The following is a 22238-nucleotide window of genomic DNA, read 5'->3' on the forward strand; positions in this document are numbered from 1 at the left end:
GGGCGGGGTTTACCTGTGGGCGGAGCTGAAGAGGGCGTGGTTGAGGCTGTGTGGAGGAGACGACGGCTGAGACCTGCACTGTCTGAAGCTCTGGAAGAAACAAAAGCTGTTGGAAGGGCATCTGACTTTAATGTGGGACACATGTGTTACATGTTATGATCTAATATTCTATGGACAAACTGCCTAAACTATGGACAAAGCAGATGCACTTTTGCTTCCATTTTATCTGCAAACATGTTCCGTTAAAGGGAAACTTAGAGGGAACTCAGACTCATGAAACCAAAGCTTTTGTGTTTTGTTTTGTGGAGTTAAAACTCTTCAACATCAGCTCAAGTTCCTCATGTTGACGTCGTACTGAAAATGATTTCTTGGTTTTGTCTTTTCGTGGCAGATGTTTTCGAAATGAATCTAATCTGATGCAACAGGTGTGTTTAAGATGAAGTGCGATTCCAGGTGAGACCAGGCGGTGGCGCCGAGAGCGGAGAAAAGTCTGAGAGGGTGAGTGGGCGGAGTCTGAGAAGGTGAGTGGGCGGAGTCTGAGAAGGTGAGTGGGCGGAGTTACCTGAGCGTCCGTGCGCAGCTGCAGGGGGCGTGGCTTGAGTTTCGGGGGGGCGTGGTCAGCCATGGTGGGAGACGGTGGGCCGCTGTGCACCGCCCCCTTCTCTCGTCCAATCAGCTCCAGCGACTCCAGGGAGTGGGCGTGTCTCATGCCGTCCATCATGACGCGCCGCAGCCCCGCCCCCAGGGACCCCACTTCCTGTTGGCATTACACAATAAAAGCCTGAAGGGTTTCTTTGTAGTGGGTACCCTGTAGTACCCTGTAGTACCCTGTAGTACCCTGTAGTGTAGTACTCTGTAGTGTAGTACTCTGTAGTGTAGTACTTTGTAGTGTAGTACCCTGTAGTACCCTGTAGTACTCTGTAGTGTAGTACTTTGTAGGACCCTGTGGTGCTCTGTGGTACCCTGGAGTACTCTGTAGTGTAGTATCCTGTAGTGTAGTACCCTGTAGTGTAGTACTCTGTAGTGTAGTACCCTGTAGTGTAGTACTCTGTAGTGTAGTACCCTGTAGTGTAGTACTCTGTAGTGTAGTACCCTGTAGTGTAGTACTCTGTAGTACCCTGTAGGACCCTGTAGGACCCTGTGGTACTCTGTAGTACCCTGTAGTAACCTATAGTAACCCTTACCGGGGGCAGGTCGATGCAGGTCCAGCGCCCGCGGGTGTAGCGCCCCCTGGAGTCCAGACGCACCACCCTGAACCTGTGCCCCAGTGCATCATGGGACTGTGGTCGACGCACTGACGGCTCTGATTGGCTGACGGGCTCTGACCTCACACAGGTGATGTGGAAGCCCCGCCTCTTCTTACTCATCCTGGACCAATCACAGCGCAGCGCTGCAACACAAGCATAAAGGCTCTACAAGATCAGCTTCAGAGGATTGTAACAGGACATTAACTCACTACAAGATCAGCTTCAGAGGATTGTAACAGGACATTAACTCACTACAAGATCAGCTTCAGAGGATTGTAACAGAACATTAACTCACTACAAGATCAGCTTCAGAGGATTGTAACAGGACATTAACCCACTACAAGATCAGCCTCAGAGGATTGTAACAGAGCATTAACTCACTACAAGATCAGCCTCAGAGGATTGTAACAGGACATTAACTCACTACAAGATCAGCTTCTTCAGAGGATTGTAACAGAGCATTAACTCACTACAAGATCAGCTTCTTCAGAGGATTGTAACAGGACATTAACTCACTACAAGATCAGCTTCAGAGGATTGTAACAGGACATTAACTCACTACAAGATCAGCTTCTTCAGAGGATTGTAACAGGACATTAACTCACTACAAGATCAGCTTCTTCAGAGGATTGTAACAGGACATTAACTCACTACAAGATCAGCTTCAGAGGATTGTAACAGAGCATTAACTCACTACAAGATCAGCTTCTTCAGAGGATTGTAACAGGACATTAACTCACTACAAGATCAGCTTCAGAGGATTGTAACAGGACATTAACTCACTACAAGATAAGCCTCAGAGGATTGTAACAGAGCATTAACTCACTACAAGATCAGCTTCAGAGGATTGTAACAGGACATTAACTCACTACAAGATCAGCCTCAGAGGATTGTAACAGGACATTAACTCACTACAAGATCAGCCTCAGAGGATTGTAACAGAGCATTAACTCACTACAAGATCAGCTTCAGAGGATTGTAACAGGACATTAACTCACTACAAGATCAGCTTCAGAGGATTGTAACAGAGCATTAACTCACTACAAGATCAGCTTCATCAGAGGATTGTAACAGAGCATTAACTCACTACAAGATCAGCTTCAGAGGATTGTAACAGAGCATTAACTCACTACAAGATCAGCTTCTTCAGAGGATTGTAACAGGACATTAACTCACTACAAGATCAGCTTCTTCAGAGGATTGTAACAGGACATTAACTCACTACAAGATCAGCCTCAGAGGATTGTAACAGAGCATTAACTCACTACAAGATCAGCTTCAGAGGATTGTAACAGGACATTAACTCACTACAAGATCAGCCTCAGAGGATTGTAACAGAGCATTAACTCACTACAAGATCAGCTTCAGAGGATTGTAACAGGACATTAACTCACTACAAGATCAGCTTCAGAGGATTGTAACAGGACATTAACTCACTACAAGATCAGCCTCAGAGGATTGTAACAGAGCATTAACTCACTACAAGATCAGCTTCAGAGGATTGTAACAGGACATTAACTCACTACAAGATCAGCTTCTTCAGAGGATTGTAACAGGACATTAACTCACTACAAGATCAGCTTCAGAGGATTGTAACAGGACATTAACTCACTACAAGATCAGCTTCAGAGGATTGTAACAGGACATTAACTCACAACAAGATCAGCCTCAGAGGATTGTAACAGGACATTAACTCACTACAAGATCAGCTTCAGAGGATTGTAACAGAGCATTAACTCACTACAGGATCAGCTTCAGAGGATTGTAACAGGACATTAACTCACTACAAGATCAGCTTCAGAGGATTGTAACAGGACATTAACTCACTACAAGATCAGCTTCAGAGGATTGTAACAGGACATTAACTCACTACAAGATCAGCTTCAGAGGATTGTAACAGGACATTAACTCACTACAAGATCAGCTTCAGAGGATTGTAACAGAGCATTAACTCACTACAGGATCAGCTTCAGAGGATTGTAACAGGACATTAACTCACTACAAGATCAGCTTCAGAGGATTGTAACAGGACATTAACTCACTACAAGATCAGCTTCAGAGGATTGTAACAGGACATTAACTCACTACAAGATCAGCCTCAGAGGATTTTAACAGGACATTAACTCACTACAAGATCAGCCTCAGAGGATTGTAACAGGACATTAACTCACTACAAGATCAGCCTCAGAGGATTGTAACAGAGCATTAACTCACTACAAGATCAGCCTCAGAGGATTGTAACAGAGCATTAACTCACTACAAGATCAGCTTCAGAGGATTGTAACAGGACATTAACTCACTACAAGATCAGCTTCTTCAGAGGAGGATTGTAACAGAGCATTAACTCACTACAAGATCAGCTTCAGAGGATTGTAACAGGACATTAACTCACTACAAGATCAGCTTCAGAGGATTGTAACAGGACATTAACTCACTACAAGATCAGCTTCAGAGGATTGTAACAGAGCATTAACTCACTACAAGATCAGCTTCAGAGGATTGTAACAGAGCATTAACTCACTACAAGATCAGCTTCTTCAGAGGATTGTAACAGGACATTAACTCACTACAAGATCAGCTTCAGAGGATTGTAACAGAACATTAACTCACCACAAGATCAGCTTCAGAGGATTGTAACAGAGCATTAACTCACTACAAGATCAGCTTCAGAGGATTGTAACAGGACATTAACTCACTACAAGATCGGCTTCAGAGGATTGTAACAGGACATTAACTCACTACAAGATCAGCTTCAGAGGATTGTAACAGGACATTAACTCACTACAAGATCAGCTTCAGAGGATTGTAACAGGACATTAACTCACTACAAGATCAGCTTCAGAGGATTGTAACAGGACATTAACTCACTACAAGATCAGCTTCAGAGGATTGTAACAGGACATTAACTCACTACAAGATCAGCTTCAGAGGATTGTAACAGGACATTAACTCACTACAAGATCAGCCTCAGAGGATTGTAACAGGACATTAACTCACTACAAGATCAGCTTCTTCAGAGGATTGTAACAGGACATTAACTCACTACAAGATCAGCCTCAGAGGATTGTAACAGGACATTAACTCACTACAAGATCAGCTTCAGAGGATTGTAACAGGACATTAACTCACTACAAGATCAGCTTCTTCAGAGGATTGTAACAGGACATTAACTCACTACAAGATCAGCTTCTTCAGAGGATTGTAACAGAACATTAACTCACTACAAGATCAGCTTCAGAGGATTGTAACAGGACATTAACTCACTACAAGATCAGCTTCAGAGGATTGTAACAGGACATTAACTCACTACAAGATCAGCTTCAGAGGATTGTAACAGGACATTAACTCACTACAAGATCAGCCTCAGAGGATTGTAGAGACCGGACCACAGGAACAACATAAAGAATAAACTAAACCGCTGTGAGTCTGAGCGACTCAGAGGCTGAGACTGAGCTCAACAAAGACCTCATTGTTCTGACGAGTCCGGACCCGGGACCCGGACGAGTCCAGACCCGGGACCCGGACGAGTCCAGACCCGGGACACGGTCGAGTCCAGACCCGGGACCCGGACGAGTCCAGACCCGGGACACGGTCGAGTCCAGACCCGGGACACGGTCCTGGTCCAGACCCGGGACCCGGACGAGTCCAGACCCGGGACACGGTCCTGGTCCAGAGGTGGTCTGACTAAGCCTACTGAAGACCTGCTTCAGTCCTGGTGTAGTCCTGGTTTAGTCCTGGTTTAGCCCTGGTTTAGTCCTGGTTTAGTCCTGGTTTAGTCCTGGTTTAGTCCTGGTTTAGTCCTGGTTTAGTCCCAGACCCTGGTTGAGCCCGGTCCAGTCGTAGCTCGGTCTAAAGTGGAACTTTCTGAAGTGTCTGTTGTTCTGAGGTTTGACTCACAGCGCCCCCTGCAGCGCCCCCTGCAGCGCAGACGCGCCACTGCAATAGTTTCACAAACAATTCTTATTCCTATTATTAATATTTTTATTTTAAACAGAATCATTATATAATTATATGATGACAAAATCGCTTTAATGTTTGATTTGAAAAACGTAAAATATGCAAATATGTAAATGAGGCAGTGATGAGTCACGTGACTGTTGTGTCTCCGTGCACGCGGGGGCTCGGTCAGCTGCGTGCACGTGGCGTATGCTCATGCGTCACGGGGGGGCGCTGTCATTGGGCATGACGTCACGGTCCTGGGGCGGGGCCTGAGTCAGCGCCACAGTGAAGCAGCGGAGCTGCAGCAAATCCACGACCAGCAGCAGATCCACGACCCCAGGCTTTATTTACCTTTACATGTTCATTATGTCACATTTTTGTCACATTTTTGTTGAGTTTTTGTCACTCTTTGGTGAATATTAAATATTACATTTTTTCTATCATTTTTTGTTGTTTTTTTGGCCCTCGAGCCAGTGGCCCCTCTGTGCTCTCCCAGAATACAGGACATATGGCCAGTCCGCTCCGTCCCAGTGGCCACATAATCTGCGGGTCCTGGTTCCGCGGATCCTGGATCTGCGGGTCCTGGATCTGCGGGTCGTGGATCTGCGGGTCCTGAACCTGCGGGTCCTGGATCTGCGGGTCCTGAACCTGCGGGTCCTGGATCTGCGGGTCGTGGATCTGCGGGTCCTGGATCTGCGGGTCCTGGATCTGCGGGTCGTGGATCTGCGGGTCGTGGATCTGCGGGTCCTGGATCTGCGGGTCCTGGATCCGTGGGTCGTGGATCCGCGGTGGCTCCGCCCCGCAGCTTCACCTTGTGTTCGTCCTCGCGCGCCTCCATCATCTGTCTCCATCATCCTCCATCTGCGGCTCCATCTTCATCTTCCGCCGTCACCGCGCCGTCTGCAGGGGCTGCCGTGAGTTCAAGTCCCAGGACAGAGCCAGGACCGGGACCAAGACCGGGAACAAGACCAGGACCAAGACCGGGACCTGGACCAGCGCCATCCGCGACAGAAACAAAGACTCTAAATCTGCCCCAGAAAAACAAACCGTCCGCAACAGCTGGAGCTAATCCACCGCAGCGCCATCTTCACCTTCACAGGGGCCGGACGGAGACCAGGACTAAACCAGGACTGGGACTAAACCGGGACTAAACCGGGTCTACACACGGACAAACACCCAGCGCTCTGACACCGGGACTGAACTGGGACGAAACCAGGTCGAAACCAGGACGAACACCCAGCGCTCTTAGACAGGAGTAAACCCGCAATAAACCAGGACTAACCCAGGTCTAACCCAGGTCTAAACCAGGACTAACCCAGGTCTAAACCAGGACTAAACCAGGACTAAACCAGGACTAACCCAGGTCTAAACCAGGACTAAACCAGGTCTAAACCAGGACTAAACCTCAGTCATGTCTGGCCCGGTGAAGGACGAGCCTCGCTCCTCTGATTGGAAGGATTTCTTCTGGAACCCGCGGACGCACGAGGTGTTCGGCCGAACCGCGACGAGCTGGGGTGAGTCCGACTCGCTCATGTGTTTATATTTAACACATATTTATTATTACGGGATAAATGTTTCTTATATAAATATGTGACTCTTCATCAGGGCCGGTTCTTCCTTTACGCTGACAGCGCAAGGTGCGCGGGGCCCCCGCGGGCAGAGCCGTGGGCAGATGTTTTAGTTAGGGGGCGCTGAGGGACAAAATGTACCCCCAAAATACTTCCTGTGCATAAATCTTATTTATTAACCTCTTAACTCCCGCCTGAACCGAGAGCATTTTCTCCAGTTCAGCTTTACCCAAATCCTGTAGGCCAGTGTAACACCTCATCTGAAAGACCTACAAAACTAAACTCATCTTTTTCCTCAAGGCAGATTTTTTTTCATCACTTTTTTTGTTGGGAAGTCGACTCATTTATGTCAAATTCTCATCACTTTTTCATCCATTTTTTCTCAATTTTTCGTAAAATGTTTGCCCATTTTTGTCATTTAAAAAAAAAAAAAAAAAAATCACATTTCCATCCTTGTTTTCGTCTCAGTTTTGTTGCTATTTTCACACCTTTTTCCCTGAAGCTTTTGGATTGGGGTAAAGCTGCTCAGTTCAGGTGGGAGTTAAGGGGTTAATATTGCCTGCGGTTCACAAGCTATCCACCAGGGGGTGCTGCAGCGCCCTCAGCACCCTGGGTTCCCACGGCCTTGTGCAAGTGTTGTTTCACTGATTAATCAGCGTCGTTACGGGTGAGGCTCTGACGGCCGCGCTCAGTCTCCGCCCACTCAGTCTCCGCCCACTAAGTCTCCGCCCACTCAGTCTCCGCCCACTCAGTCTCCGCCCACTTTACCACAAATAACACCAGGACGGAGCAGGAGGGACCGACCGCCACGGGAGTGCTTCTCTCGTGTCCCGCTCGGCTCCGTCTCCCGGTGCTTCGCCTCATGCTTCGCCTCATGCTTCGCCTCATGCTTCGCCTCATGCTTCTCCTCATGCTTCGCCTCATGCTTCGCCTCATGCTTCGCCTCATGCTTCGCCTCATGCTTCGCCTCATGCTTCGCCTCCCGGTGCTTCGCCACATGCTTCGCCTCATGTGCGCCTCCTCCGCGGCTGCATCACGTCCCCCTGTCCCGGCGCAGCTCTCAGGTTTTCTCTGTTCAGACTCGGGGCATCGGCCACTCACTCATTTAAACTCTTACTGGAATCAGGACCAGAGTAAAGTCGTGTCCGGGGCCTTTTTGTCTCAAAGAGGAGTTCAGTAACTCACAGTAACTCTGGTTCTCTGAATGTGCACAGTTACTCACAGTAACTCTGGTTCTCTGAATGTGCACAGTAACTTACAGTAACTCTGGTTCTCTGAATGAGCACAGTAACTTACAGTAACTCTGGTTCTCTGAATGTGCACAGTAACTTACAGTAACTCTGGTTCTCTGAATGAGCACAGTTACTTACAGTAACTCTGGTTCTCTGAATGTGCACAGTAACTTACAGTAACTCTGGTTCTCTGAATGAGCACAGTTACTCACAGTAACTCTGGTTCTCTGAATGTGCACAGTTACTTACAGTAACTCTGGTTCTCTGAATGAGCACAGTAACTTACAGTAACTCTGGTTCTCTGAATGTGCACAGTTACTTACAGTAACTCTGGTTCTCTGAATGAGCACAGTTACTTACAGTAACTCTGGTTCTCTGAATGTGCACAGTTACTTACAGTAACTCTGGTTCTCTGAATGTGCACAGTTACTTACAGTAACTCTGGTTCTCTGAATGTGCACAGTTACTTACAGTAACTCTGGTTCTCCGAATGAGCACAGTTACTTACAGTAACTCTGGTTCTCTGAATGTGCACAGTAACTTACAGTAACTCTGGTTCTCTGAATGTGCACAGTTACTTACAGTAACTCTGGTTCTCCGAATGAGCACAGTTACTTACAGTAACTCTGGTTCTCTGCATATGCATAGTAACCTACAGTAACTCTGGTTCTCTGAATGAGCACAGTTACTTACAGTAACTCTGGTTCTCTGAATGTGCACAGTTACTTACAGTAACTCTGGTTCTCTGAATGTGCACAGTTACTTACAGTAACTCTGGTTCTCTGAATGTGCACAGTTACTTACAGTAACTCTGGTTCTCCGAATGAGCACAGTTACTTACAGTAACTCTGGTTCTCTGAATGTGCACAGTAACTTACAGTAACTCTGGTTCTCTGAATGAGCACAGTAACTTACAGTAACTCTGGTTCTCTGAATGTGCACAGTTACTTACAGTAACTCTGGTTCTCTGAATGTGCACAGTTACTCACAGTAACTCTGGTTCTCTGAATGAGCACAGTAACTTACAGTAACTCTGGTTCTCTGAATGAGCACAGTTACTTACAGTAACTCTGGTTCTCTGAATGTGCACAGTGTATAACGAGTTGGGCGACTCACAGGCTGATTCTCAGTGGTCAGACTGAAATAACCGTCAGGTGCAGGTTTCAGTAAGATTTAAATCAGCGGTTCCCAAACTGTGGGTCAGGGCCAGAAGTGAGAGAATGGGCCCATTTGCCATTTAAAAAAATGGGGGAAATAGACCAGTCGTCCTAAATCCCAGTTGAACAGTGGCTTAGTGGTTAGTGGTTCTCACACAGAGGTGCAGGGCCTGAATGGAGGTCATTATTTTCCACTTCTGCTTTGCTGCACAGAGGAACCGTTTTTGACGGTAAATGGCTCCACCCTTTGCCGAATAACCATGAGACGCTACTGTCGGGCCCCGTGTGGGTTTTTGCTTAGGGCCCCGGAAGGGCCAGCACCGGCTCTGCTCTTTATTATTACGGGATAAATGTTTCTTCTATAATTATAAGACTCTTTGCGTAAATGTTCATCTGTACCAGGGTGTCAGATCCATTTGGGTCGTGGGACACATGATGTAAACAGGAACATATTATTATCCACTAAATGAAGCATCATCATGAGCTGTGATTGGGCGAATCCCAGCCTGACGTTGCCTCATCAATGAGATAAAATCAGACCTTCCTTTATTGATCTCACACTGAGACATGAGATCTCACACTGAGACATGAGATCTCACACTGAGACATGAGATCTCACACTGAGACATGAGATCTCAGGGTGAGACATGAGATCTCACACTGAGACATGAGATCTCACACTGAGACATGAGATCTCACACTGAGACATGAGATCTCACACTGAGACATGAGATCTCACACTGAGACATGAGATCTCACACTGAGACATGAGATCTCACACTGAGACATGAGATCTCAGGGTGAGCAGATACACATGTGCAGATCGTTAAGCAGACGATAAACAGTAGGATCTCCAGGTCAGCTCTGGCCGTGCAGAGTTTAGTCCTGGTGCAGGAGGTCAGTCAGTGACGCTGGAGGTTATCGCACATGTTACTCTACAGTCTTGTTCAGTCTGAGCAGGGGATGAAGGACCTGCCACTGAGAGAGCTGCTCAGCTCCTTTACAGGCCCGTGCAGTGGGTGGAGGTGTTGTCCATGATGGAGGTGAGCTTCGCTAACACCCTCCTGTCCCCCAGGGGGCAGCACAGAGCTGATCCTCCTGTTCTTGTCCCGCTCTGTGCGGCCCAGGGCCCAGCACACGGCAGCGAAGTGGAGAACAGAGGCCACAGAGTCATAACAAGTCCTGACTCTGAAGGACCTCAGTCTGAAGGACCTCAGTCTGAAGGACCTCAGTCAGAAGGACCTCAGTCAGAAGGACCTCAGTCTCCTCAGAAGGACCTCAGTCTGAAGGACCTCAGTCAGAAGGACCTCAGTCTCCTCAGAAGGACCTCAGTCTCCTCAGAAGGTGAAGGCGACTTTGGTCCTTCTTGTACAGGGAGTTGGTCCAGTTTATTGTTGAGGTGAACTCCCAGGTACTTGAAACTGTCCACCTCCTCCATGTCCTCCCCCTGGATGTTCAGCGGTGTGTGCAGTAGTGGCTTCCTCCTGAAGTCCATCACCACCTCCTTCGTCTTACTGATGTTCAAGCACAGGTGGTTGCGCTCACAGTTGATGGTCCATGCGGTGAGATGTTCATCCACTCCCGCGTCCTCCAGCTTCCCCCACAGCAGCGCCGGCCTGATGGTGTTGAAGGCACTGGAGAAGTCTCAGAACATGACCCTCACACTAACATTTATTTAGATTTTGTTCATGTTTCGTTTCTGTTTTAGTGTTTGTTGTTTACAGCTCTGTGTGTTTGATGTTTAGGCACAGTTTAAATAGATCTGAAAGTATTTTCCCTTTATTTGCTCCTGAACCGCATGTGGTATTTTCTTCTTATTACAGGAACTATGACATTAGCTACATTTATTATTATAATATTGTTTGTGGTGTTTGTAAGTTTCTTAAACATATTTATATTTAATCTTCCTGTTGGACCTGGTGTTTAGATATTGTTTATTTATATATTTACATTATTATATTGTTTGTGGTGTTTGTAAGTTTCTGAAACATATTTATATTTAATCTTTATGTTCAGGGCTGAGCTTCCTGTTGGACCTGGTGTTTAGATATTGTTTATTTATATATTTACATTATAATATTGTTTGTGGTGTTTCTAAGTTTCTTAAACATATTTAAATAATATTTTTAAATATGTTATATTTGTGTCCAGGACTGATCTTCTTGTTCTACCTGGTGTTTTATCTGTTTCTGGCCGGAATGTTCGCTCTGACCATGTACATCATGTTACTGACGCTGGACGACTACAAGCCCACCTGGCAGGACCGCCTCACTACACCAGGTAAAACTACACTACCCATAATGCACCTGTACACCAGGTAATAAACTACACCACCCACAATGCACCTGTACACCAGGTAACAACTACACTACCCATAATGCACCTGTACACCAGGTAACACTACACTACCCATAATGCACCTGTACACCAGGTAACAAACTACATTACCCACAATGCACCTGTACACCAGGGAACACTACATTACCCATAATGCACCTGTACACCAGGTAACAAACTACATTACCCATAATGCACCTGTACACCAGGAAACAAACTACACTACCCATAATGCACCTGTACACCAGGTAACAAACTACATTACCCACAATGCACCTGTACATCAGGAAACAACTACATTACCCATAATGCACCTGTACACCAGGTAACAAACTACATTACCCATAATGCACCTGTACACCGGGAAACAAACTACACTACCCATAATGCACCTGTACACCAGGAAACAAACTACACTACCCATAATGCACCTGTACACCAGGTAACACTACACTACCCATAATGCACCTGTACACCAGGTAACAACTACACTACCCATAATGCACCTGTACACCAGGTAACAAACTACACTACCCATAATGCACCTGTGCACCAGGTAACACTACATTACCCATAATGCACCTGTACGCCAGGTAAAACTACATTACCCATAATGCACCTGTACACCAGGTAATAAACTACACCACCCACAATGCACATGTACACCAGGTAATAAACTACACTACCCATAATGTACCTGTACACCAGGTAATAAACTACACCACCCACAATGCACATGTACACCAGGTAACACTACACTACCCATAATGCACCTCTACAGCAGGTAATAAACTACACTACCCATAATGCACCTCTACAGCAGGTAATAAACTACACTACCCATAATGCACCTGTACACCAGGTAACACTACACTACCCATAATGCACCTGTACACCAGGTAAAACTACACTACCCATAATGCACCTGTACACCAGGTAAAACTACACTACCCATAATGCACCTGTACACCAGGAAACAACTACACTACCCATAATGCACCTGTACACCAGGTAATAACTACACTACCCATAATGCACCTGTACACCAGGTAAAACTACACTACCCATAATGTACCTGTACACCAGGTAATAAACTACATTACCCATAATGCACCTGTACACCAGGTAATAAACTACACCACCCACAATGCACCTGTACACCAGGTAAAACTACACTACCCACAATGCACCTGTACACCAGGTAAAACTACACTACCCATAATGTACCTGTACACCAGGTAATAAACTACATTACCCATAATGCACCTCTACACCAGGTAAAACTACACTACCCATAATGTACCTATACACCAGGTAACAAACTACACTACCCATAATGCACCTCTACACCAGGTAAAACTACACTACCCATAATGCACCTGTACACCAGGTAATAAACTACACTACCCATAATGCACCTGTACACCAGGTAAAACTACACTACCCATAATGCACCTGTACACCAGGTAACAAACTACATTACCCATAATGCACCTGTACGCCAGGTAAAACTACACTACCCATAATGCACCTGTACACCAGGTAACAAACTACACTACCCATAATGCACCTGTACACCAGGAAACAACTACACTACCCATAATGCACCTCTACACCAGGTAAAACTACACTACCCATAATGCACCTGTACATCAGGTAACAACTACACTACCCATAATGCACCTGTACACCAGGTAACAAACTACACCACCCATAATGCACCTGTACACCAGGTAACAAACTACACTACCCATAATGCACCTGTACACCAGGTAACAACTACACTACCCATAATGCACCTGTACACCAGGTAACACTACACTACCCATAATGCACCTGTACACCAGGTAACACTACATTACCCATAATGCACCTGTACGCCAGGTAACAAACATATGAGACTGAACATGTATGATTAAACACGTATGTGGCTCTGACTGAAAAGCGAGGAACATACAGTATGTTTGTGGTTTCAGTATGTTTGTGGTCAGTATGTTTGTGGTTTCAGTATGTTTGTGGTTTCAGTATGTTTGTGGTTTCAGTATGTTTGTGGTTTCAGTATGTTTGTGGTTTCAGTATGTTTGTGGTCAGTATGTTTGTGGTTTCAGTATGTTTGTGGTCAGTGTGTTTGTGGTTTCAGTATGTTTGTGGTCAGTATGTTTGTGGTCAGTATGTTTGTGGTTTCAGTATGTTTGTGGTGTCAGTATGTTTGTGGTTTCAGTATGTTTGTGGTTTCAGTATGTTTGTGGTGTCAGTATGTTTGTGGTTTCAGTATGTTTGTGGTTTCAGTATGTTTGTGGTTTCAGTATGTTTGTGGTCAGTATGTTTGTGGTCAGTATGTTTGTGGTTTCAGTATGTTTGTGTTCAGTATGTTTGTGGTTTCAGTATGTTTGTGGTCAGTATGTTTGTGGTCAGTATGTTTGTGGTCAGTATGTTTGTGGTGTCAGTATGTTTGTGGTCAGTATGTTTGTGGTTTCAGTATGTTTGTGGTCAGTATGTTTGTGGTCAGTATGTTTGTGGTTTCAGTATGTTTGTGGTTTCAGTATGTTTGTGGTTTCAGTATGTTTGTGGTCAGTATGTTTATGGTTTCAGTATGTTTGTGGTTTCAGTATGTTTGTGGTCAGTATGTTTGTGGTCAGTATGTTTGTGGCTTCAGTATGTTTGTGGTTTCAGTATGTTTGTGGTTTCAGTATGTTTGTGGTTTCAGTATGTTTGTGGTCAGTATGTTTGTGGTTTCAGTATGTTTGTGGTTTCAGTATGTTTGTGGTCAGTATGTTTGTGGTCAGTATGTTTGTGGTTTCAGTATGTTTGTGGTCAGTATGTTTGTGGTCAGTATGTTTGTGGTTTCAGTATGTTTGTGGTCAGTATGTTTGTGGTCAGTATGTTTGTGGCTTCAGTATGTTTGTGGTTTCAGTATGTTTGTGGTCAGTATGTTTGTGGTTTCAGTATGTTTGTGGTCAGTATGTTTGTGGTTTCAGTATGTTTGTGGTTTCAGTATGTTTGTGGTCAGTATGTTTGTGGTTTCAGTATGTTTGTGGTCAGTATGTTTGTGGTTTCAGTATGTTTGTGGTCAGTATGTTTGTGGTTTCAGTATGTTTGTGGTTTCAGGTTGTTTGTGGTTTCAGTATGTTTGTGGTTTCAGTATGTTTGTGGTCAGTATGTTTGTGGTTTCAGTATGTTTGTGGTTTCAGTATGTTTGTGGTCAGTATGTTTGTGGTTTCAGTATGTTTGTGGTTTCAGGTTGTTTGTGGTTTCAGTATGTTTGTGGTTTCAGTATGTTTGTGGTCAGTATGTTTGTGGTTTCAGTATGTTTGTGGTCAGTATGTTTGTGGTCAGTATGTTTGTGGTCAGTATGTTTGTGGTTTCAGTATGTTTGTGGCTTCAGTATGTTTGTGGTCAGTATGTTTGTGGTCAGTATGTTTGTGGTTTCAGTATGTTTGTGGTTTCAGTATGTTTGTGGTTTCAGTATGTTTGTGGTTTCAGTATGTTTGTGGTTTCAGTATGTTTGTGGTCAGTATGTTTGTGGTCAGTATGTTTGTGGTCAGTGTGTTTGTGGTTTCAGTATGTTTGTGGTTTCAGTATGTTTGTGGTTTCAGTATGTTTGTGGTCAGTATGTTTGTGGTTTCAGTATGTTTGTGGTCAGTATGTTTGTGGTTTCAGTATGTTTGTGGTTTCAGTATGTTTGTGGTTTCAGTATGTTTGTGGTTTCAGTATGTTTGTGGTTTCAGTATGTTTGTGGTTTCAGTATGTTTGTGGTTTCAGTATGTTTGTGGTCAGTATGTTTGTGGTTTCAGTATGTTTGTGGTCAGTATGTTTGTGGTCAGTATGTTTGTGGTTTCAGTATGTTTGTGGTTTCAGTATGTTTGTGGTTTCAGTATGTTTGTGGTTTCAGTATGTTTGTGGTTTCAGTATGTTTGTGGTTTCAGTATGTTTGTGGTCAGTATGTTTGTGGCTTCAGTATGTTTGTGGTCAGTATGTTTGTGGTCAGTATGTTTGTGGTTTCAGTATGTTTGTGGTTTCAGTATGTTTGTGGTTTCAGTATGTTTGTTGTTTCAGTATGTTTGTGGTCAGTATGTTTGTGGTCAGTATGTTTGTGGTTTCAGTATGTTTGTGGTTTCAGTATGTTTGTGGTTTCAGTATGTTTGTGGTTTCAGTATGTTTGTGGTTTCAGTATGTTTGTGGTCAGTATGTTTGTGGTTTCAGTATGTTTGTGGTTTCAGTGTGTTTGTGGTCAGTATGTTTGTGGTTTCAGTATGTTTGTGGTTTCAGTATGTTTGTGGTTTCAGTATGTTTGTGGTTTCAGTGTGTTTGTGGTCAGTATGTTTGTGGTCAGTATGTTTGTGGTTTCAGTATGTTTGTGGTTTCAGTGTGTTTGTGGTCAGTATGTTTGTGGTTTCAGTATGTTTGTGGTTTCAGTATGTTTGTGGTTTCAGTATGTTTGTGGTTTCAGTGTGTTTGTGGTCAGTATGTTTGTGGTTTCAGTATGTTTGTGGTTTCAGTATGTTTGTGGTTTCAGTATGTTTGTGGTTTCAGTATGTTTGTGGTTTCAGTATGTTTGTGGTCAGTATGTTTGTGGTTTCAGTATGTGTGTGGTTTCAGTATGTTTGTGGTCAGTATGTTTGTGGCTTCAGTATGTTTGTGGTTTCAGTATGTTTGTGGTTTCAGTATGTTTGTGGTTTCAGTATGTTTGTGGTTTCAGTATGTTTGTGGTTTCAGTATGTTTGTGGTTTCAGTATGTTTGTGGTTTCAGTATGTTTGTGGTTTCAGTATGTTTGTGGTTTCAGTATGTTTGTGGTTTCAGTATGTTTGTGGTTTCAGTATGTTTGTGGTCAGTATGTTTGTGGTTTCAGTATGTTTGTGGTTTCAGTATGTTTGTGGTTTCAGTATGTTTGTGGTTTCAGTATGTTTGTGGTTTCAGTATGTTTGTGGTTTCAGTATGTTTGTGGTCAGTATGTTTGTGGTCAGTATGTTTGTGGTCAGTATGTTTGTGGTTTCAGTATGTTTGTGGTCAGTATGTTTGTGGTTTCAGTATGTTTGTGGTTTCAGTATGTTTGTGGTCAGTATGTTTGTGGTTTCAGTATGTTTGTGGTTTCAGTATGTTTGTGGTTTCAGTATGTTTGTGGTTTCAGTATGTTTTTGGTCAGTATGTTTGTGGTTTCAGTATGTTTGTGGTTTCAGTATGTTTGTGGTTTCAGTATGTTTGTGGTTTCAGTATGTTTGTGGTTTCAGTATGTTTGTGGTCAGTATGTTTGTGGTTTCAGTATGTTTGTGGTTTCAGTATGTTTGTGGTTTCAGTATGTTTGTGGTTTCAGTATGTTTGTGGTTTCAGTATGTTTGTGGTTTCAGTATGTTTGTGGTTTCAGTATGTTTGTGGTTTCAGTATGTTTGTGGTTTCAGTATGTTTGTGGTTTCAGTATGTTTGTGGTTTCAGTATGTTTGTGGTCAGTATGTTTGTGGTTTCAGTATGTTTGTGGTTTCAGTATGTTTGTGGTTTCAGTATGTTTGTGGTTTCAGTATGTTTGTGGTTTCAGTATGTTTGTGGTCAGTATGTTTGTGGTTTCAGTATGTTTGTGGTCAGTATGTTTGTGGTTTCAGTATGTTTGTGGTTTCAGTATGTTTGTGGTTTCAGTATGTTTGTGGTCAGTATGTTTGTGGTTTCAGTATGTTTGTGGTTTCAGTATGTTTGTGGTTTCAGTATGTTTGTGGTTTCAGTATGTTTGTGGTTTCAGTATGTTTGTGGTTTCAGTATGTTTGTGGTTTCAGTATGTTTGTGGTTTCAGTATGTTTTTGGTCAGTATGTTTGTGGTTTCAGTATGTTTGTGGTTTCAGTATGTTTGTGGTTTCAGTATGTTTGTGGTCAGTATGTTTGTGGTTTCAGTATGTTTGTGGTTTCAGTATGTTTGTGGTTTCAGTATGTTTGTGGTCAGTATGTTTGTGGTTTCAGTATGTTTGTGGTTTCAGTATGTTTGTGGTTTCAGTATGTTTGTGGTTTCAGTATGTTTGTGGTCAGTATGTTTGTGGTTTCAGTATGTTTGTGGTCAGTATGTTTGTGGTTTCAGTATGTTTGTGGTCAGTATGTTTGTGGTTTCAGTATGTTTGTGGCTTCAGTATGTTTGTGGTTTCAGTATGTTTGTGGTCAGTATGTTTGTGGTCAGTATGTTTGTGGTTTCAGTATGTTTGTGGTTTCAGTATGTTTGTGGTTTCAGTATGTTTGTGGTTTCAGTATGTTTGTGGTTTCAGTATGTTTGTGGTTTCAGTATGTTTGTGGTTTCAGTATGTTTGTGGTTTCAGTATGTTTGTGGTTTCAGTATGTTTGTGGTCAGTATGTTTGTGGTTTCAGTATGTTTTTGGTCAGTATGTTTGTGGTTTCAGTATGTTTGTGGTTTCAGTATGTTTGTGGTCAGTTTGTTTGTGGTTTCAGTATGTTTGTGGTTTCAGTATGTTTGTGGTTTCAGTATGTTTGTGGTCAGTATGTTTGTGGTCAGTATGTTTGTGGTTTCAGTATGTTTGTGGTTTCAGTATGTTTGTGGTTTCAGTATGTTTGTGGTTTCAGTATGTTTGTGGTTTCAGTATGTTTGTGGTTTCAGTATGTTTGTGGTTTCAGTATGTTTGTGGCTTCAGTATGTTTGTGGTTTCAGTATGTTTGTGGTCAGTATGTTTGTGGTTTCAGTGTGTTTGTGGTCAGTATGTTTGTGGTTTCAGTATGTTTGTGGTCAGTATGTTTGTGGTTTCAGTATGTTTGTGGTTTCAGTATGTTTGTGGTGTCAGTATGTTTGTGGTCAGTATGTTTGTGGTTTCAGTATGTTTGTGGTTTCAGTATGTTTGTGGTCAGTATGTTTGTGGCTTCAGTATGTTTGTGGTTTCAGTATGTTTGTGGCTTCAGTATGTTTGTGGTTTCAGTATGTTTGTGGTCAGTATGTTTGTGGTTTCAGTATGTTTGTGGTTTCAGTATGTTTGTGGTTTCAGTATGTTTGTGGTCAGTATGTTTGTGGTCAGTATGTTTGTGGTTTCAGTATGTTTGTGGTTTCAGTATGTTTGTGGTTTCAGTATGTTTGTGGTTTCAGTATGTTTGTGGTCAGTATGTTTGTGGTTTCAGTATGTTTGTGGTTTCAGTATGTTTGTGGTTTCAGTATGTTTGTGGTCAGTATGTTTGTGGTCAGTATGTTTGTGGTTTCAGTATGTTTGTGGTTTCAGTATGTTTGTGGTCAGTATGTTTGTGGTTTCAGTATGTTTGTGGTTTCATTATGTTTGTGGTTTCAGTATGTTTGTGGTTTCAGTATGTTTGTGGTTTCAGTATGTTTGTGGTTTCAGTATGTTTGTGGTTTCAGTATGTTTGTGGTCAGTATGTTTGTGGTTTCAGTATGTTTGTGGTTTCAGTATGTTTGTGGTCAGTATGTTTGTGGTTTCAGTATGTTTGTGGTTTCAGTATGTTTGTAGGTTCAGTATGTTTGTGGTCAGTATGTTTGTGGTTTCAGTATGTTTGTGGTTTCAGTATGTTTGTGGTTTCAGTATGTTTGTGGTTTCAGTATGTTTGTAGGTTCAGTATGTTTGTGGTCAGTATGTTTGTGGTCAGTATGTTTGTGGTTTCAGTATGTTTGTGGTTTCAGTATGTTTGTGGTCAGTATGTTTGTGGTTTCAGTATGTTTGTGGTTTCAGTATGTTTGTGGTTTCAGTATGTTTGTGGTCAGTTTGTTTGTGGTCAGTATGTTTGTGGTTTCAGTATGTTTGTGGTTTCAGTATGTTTGTGGTTTCAGTATGTTTGTGGTTTCAGTATGTTTGTGGTCAGTATGTTTGTGGTTTCAGTATGTTTGTGGTTTCAGTATGTTTGTGGTCAGTGTGTTTGTGGTCAGTATGTTTGTGGTCAGTATGTTTGTGGTTTCAGTATGTTTGTGGTTTCAGTATGTTTGTGGTTTCAGTATGTTTGTGGTTTCAGTATGTTTGTGGTTTCAGTATGTTTGTGGTCAGTATGTTTGTGGTTTCAGTATGTTTGTGGTTTCAGTATGTTTGTGGTCAGTATGTTTGTGGTCAGTATGTTTGTGGTTTCAGTATGTTTGTGGTTTCAGTATGTTTGTGGTTTCAGTATGTTTGTGGTCAGTATGTTTGTGGTTTCAGTATGTTTGTGGTTTCAGTATGTTTGTGGTTTCAGTATGTTTGTGGTTTCAGTATGTTTGTGGTTTCAGTATGTTTGTGGTTTCAGTATGTTTGTGGTTTCAGTATGTTTGTGGTCAGTATGTTTGTGGTTTCAGTATGTTTGTGGTTTCAGTATGTTTGTGGTTTCAGTATGTTTGTGGTTTCAGTATGTTTGTGGTTTCAGTATGTTTGTGGTTTCAGTATGTTTGTGGTTTCAGTATGTTTGTGGTTTCAGTATGTTTGTGGTTTCAGTATGTTTGTGGTTTCAGTATGTTTGTGGTCAGTATGTTTGTGGTTTCAGTATGTTTGTGGTCAGTATGTTTGTGGTTTCAGTATGTTTGTGGTTTCAGTATGTTTGTGGTTTCAGTATGTTTGTGGTTTCAGTGTGTTTGTGGTCAGTATGTTTGTGGTTTCAGTATGTGTGTGGTTTCAGTATGTTTGTGGTCAGTATGTTTGTGGTTTCAGTATGTTTGTGGTTTCAGTATGTTTGTGGTTTCAGTATGTTTGTGGTTTCAGTATGTTTGTGGCTTCAGTATGTTTGTGGTCAGTATGTTTGTGGTTTCAGTATGTTTGTGGTTTCAGTATGTTTGTGGTCAGTATGTTTGTGGTCAGTATGTTTGTGGTCAGTATGTTTGTGGTTTCAGTATGTTTGTGGTCAGTGTGTTTGTGGCTTCAGTATGTTTGTAGGTTCAGTATGTTTGTGGTCAGTATGTTTGTGGTTTCAGTATGTTTGTGGTTTCAGTATGTTTGTAGGTTCAGTATGTTTGTGGTCAGTATGTTTGTGGTTTCAGTATGTTTGTGGTTTCAGTATGTTTGTGGTTTCAGTATGTTTGTGGTTTCAGTATGTTTGTGGTTTCAGTATGTTTGTGGTTTCAGTATGTTTGTGGTTTCAGTATGTTTGTGGTTTCAGTATGTTTGTGGTTTCAGTATGTTTGTGGTTTCAGTATGTTTGTGGTTTCAGTATGTTCGTGGTTTCAGTATGTTTGTGGTTTCAGTATGTTTGTGGTTTCAGTATGTTTGTGGTTTCAGTGTGTTTGTGGTTTCAGTATGTTTGTGGTTTCAGTATGTTTGTGGCTTCAGTATGTTTGTGGTTTCAGTATGTTTGTGGTCAGTATGTTTGTGGTTTCAGTATGTTTGTGGTTTCAGTATGTTTGTGGTTTCAGTATGTTTGTGGTTTCAGTTTGTTTGTGGTGTCAGTATGTTTGTGGTTTCAGTATGTTTGTGGTTTCAGTATGTTTGTGGTCAGTGTGTTTGTGGTCAGTATGTTTGTGGTTTCAGTATGTTAGTGGTTTCAGTATGTTAGTGGTTTCAGTATGTTTGTGGTCAGTATGTTTGTGGTCAGTATGTTTGTGGTCAGTATGTTTGTGGTTTCAGTATGTTTGTGGTTTCAGTATGTTTGTGGTTTCAGTATGTTTGTGGTTTCAGTATGTTTGTGGTTTCAGTATGTTTGTGGCTTCAGTATGTTTGTGGTTTCAGTATGTTTGTGGTCAGTATGTTTGTGGTTTCAGTATGTTTGTGGTTTCAGTATGTTTGTGGTTTCAGTATGTTTGTGGTTTCAGTTTGTTTGTGGTTTCAGTATGTTTGTGGTCAGTATGTTTGTGGTTTCAGTATGTTTGTGGTTTCAGTATGTTTGTGGTTTCAGTATGTTTGTGGTCAGTATGTTTGTGGTCAGTATGTTTGTGGTTTCAGTATGTTTGTGGTTTCAGTATGTTTGTGGTCAGTATGTTTGTGGTCAGTATGTTTGTGGTTTCAGTATGTTTGTGGTTTCAGTATGTTTGTGGCTTCAGTATGTTTGTGGTTTCAGTATGTTTGTGGTCAGTATGTTTGTGGTTTCAGTATGTTTGTGGTTTCAGTATGTTTGTGGTCAGTATGTTTGTGGTCAGTATGTTTGTGGTTTCAGTATGTTTTTGTATAGCCTGATATCACACATGAGTTTCCTCACAGTTCTGCACCATTAAGGCAAACATAATGTCCAAACGAGCTGCATGGGCGTCCCCCGAGTCCCCCGTCCTTAGACTCTCCAGCACAGTGAGGACAAACTCAAAAACCCAGGGGGAGAAAAGAGAAACCTGGGCGAGAACCACAGAAGGACAGATCCACTTCTATGGACGGACAGGCTATAGACCCTCAGCAGAAGAACGTCCAGTCCTTGTTGGAGCAGTTCTTCTTGTTGCTCCATGTAGATTCCTCCATTCGATCCAGACAGGCACTCCCCAAGGGGCCAGGAGACACTGTGTGAATAGTAATGATCAGACTTCAGATAAAAATAAATATTGTATCATCATAAGACAAAGTCTGCAGAAAGAAGAACTAGAAGATAGCGCTCAGTGCACCTTCCTTCCACAGCAGGGCTTCACCTGAGGCTGTGGGTAAGATCTGAACTCGTGAAACTGAAAGTCGGACACTTGAGCGTCAGCTCAGATTGTGTTCTGAAGCGGAGCTGCATCTTGGAAGAAAAATAACTGCAGTTTTGTGTGTCCATTATCCTTAGAACTCAGTGTGTGGAGCGACAGTTTCCCCAACCCTGACCCGATTCTACTTAAAGGGATGATATTTGTGTCTTAAAGGGATGATATCTGTGTCTTAAAGGGATGATATCTGTGTCTTAAAGGGATGATATTTGTGTCT

The 22238-nt window shown here is 42.8% G+C and overlaps 2 protein-coding genes across 3 annotated transcripts in view; one reads left to right on the forward strand and one right to left on the reverse strand.

Annotated features, from left to right (window-relative positions):
• Window positions 1-6128, reverse strand: LOC306982780 (uncharacterized protein). Of its 2 annotated transcripts, none has more exons than XM_079583233.1 (4): window positions 5998-6128; window positions 1185-1390; window positions 563-757; window positions 1-90 (listed from the first exon to the last, which is right to left on the reverse strand). In XM_079583233.1, the coding sequence occupies exons 1-4, from the start codon at window positions 6038-6040 to the stop codon at window positions 10-12; spliced, it is 525 nt and encodes a 174-aa protein (XP_079439359.1). In that variant the 5' UTR covers window positions 6041-6128; the 3' UTR covers window positions 1-9. The 2 variants fall into 2 exon arrangements, with proteins under 2 accessions (XP_079439359.1, XP_079439360.1); XM_079583234.1 differs by lacking the exon at window positions 5998-6128 and adding an exon at window positions 1668-1773 and having other exon boundaries at window positions 1185-1410.
• Window positions 6029-22238, forward strand: part of LOC306982775 (sodium/potassium-transporting ATPase subunit beta-2-like) — a gene marked incomplete at its 3' end in the record, with an annotated part of 27359 nt that continues 11149 nt past the window's right edge. The window contains exons 1-3 of the mRNA XM_079583230.1: window positions 6029-6472; window positions 6517-6700; window positions 11295-11423. Of these exons, the coding sequence (XP_079439356.1) occupies window positions 6598-6700; window positions 11295-11423 (232 nt within the window). The remainder of the gene's footprint in view (window positions 6473-6516; window positions 6701-11294; window positions 11424-22238) is intronic.

Source organism: Gobius niger (genome assembly GCF_951799975.1).
Source record: "Gobius niger genome assembly, contig: SCAFFOLD_63, whole genome shotgun sequence".
In the NCBI taxonomy this organism is placed as follows: domain Eukaryota; kingdom Metazoa; phylum Chordata; class Actinopteri; order Gobiiformes; family Gobiidae; genus Gobius; species Gobius niger.

Bases quoted from the DNA above. Each gene is read 5' to 3' on its own strand.
- LOC306982780 (XM_079583233.1), bottom strand. From the start codon at position 6,040: ATGATGGAGACAGATGATGGAGGCGCGCGAGGACGAACACAAG. The intron at 758-1,184 runs GTAAGGGTTACT...TAATGCCAACAG, and splicing joins CCTGCATCGACCTGCCCCCG to GAAGTGGGGTCCCTGGGGGC. The intron at 91-562 runs GTAACTCCGCCC...TGTTTCTTCCAG, and splicing joins AGCTGCGCACGGACGCTCAG to AGCTTCAGACAGTGCAGGTC.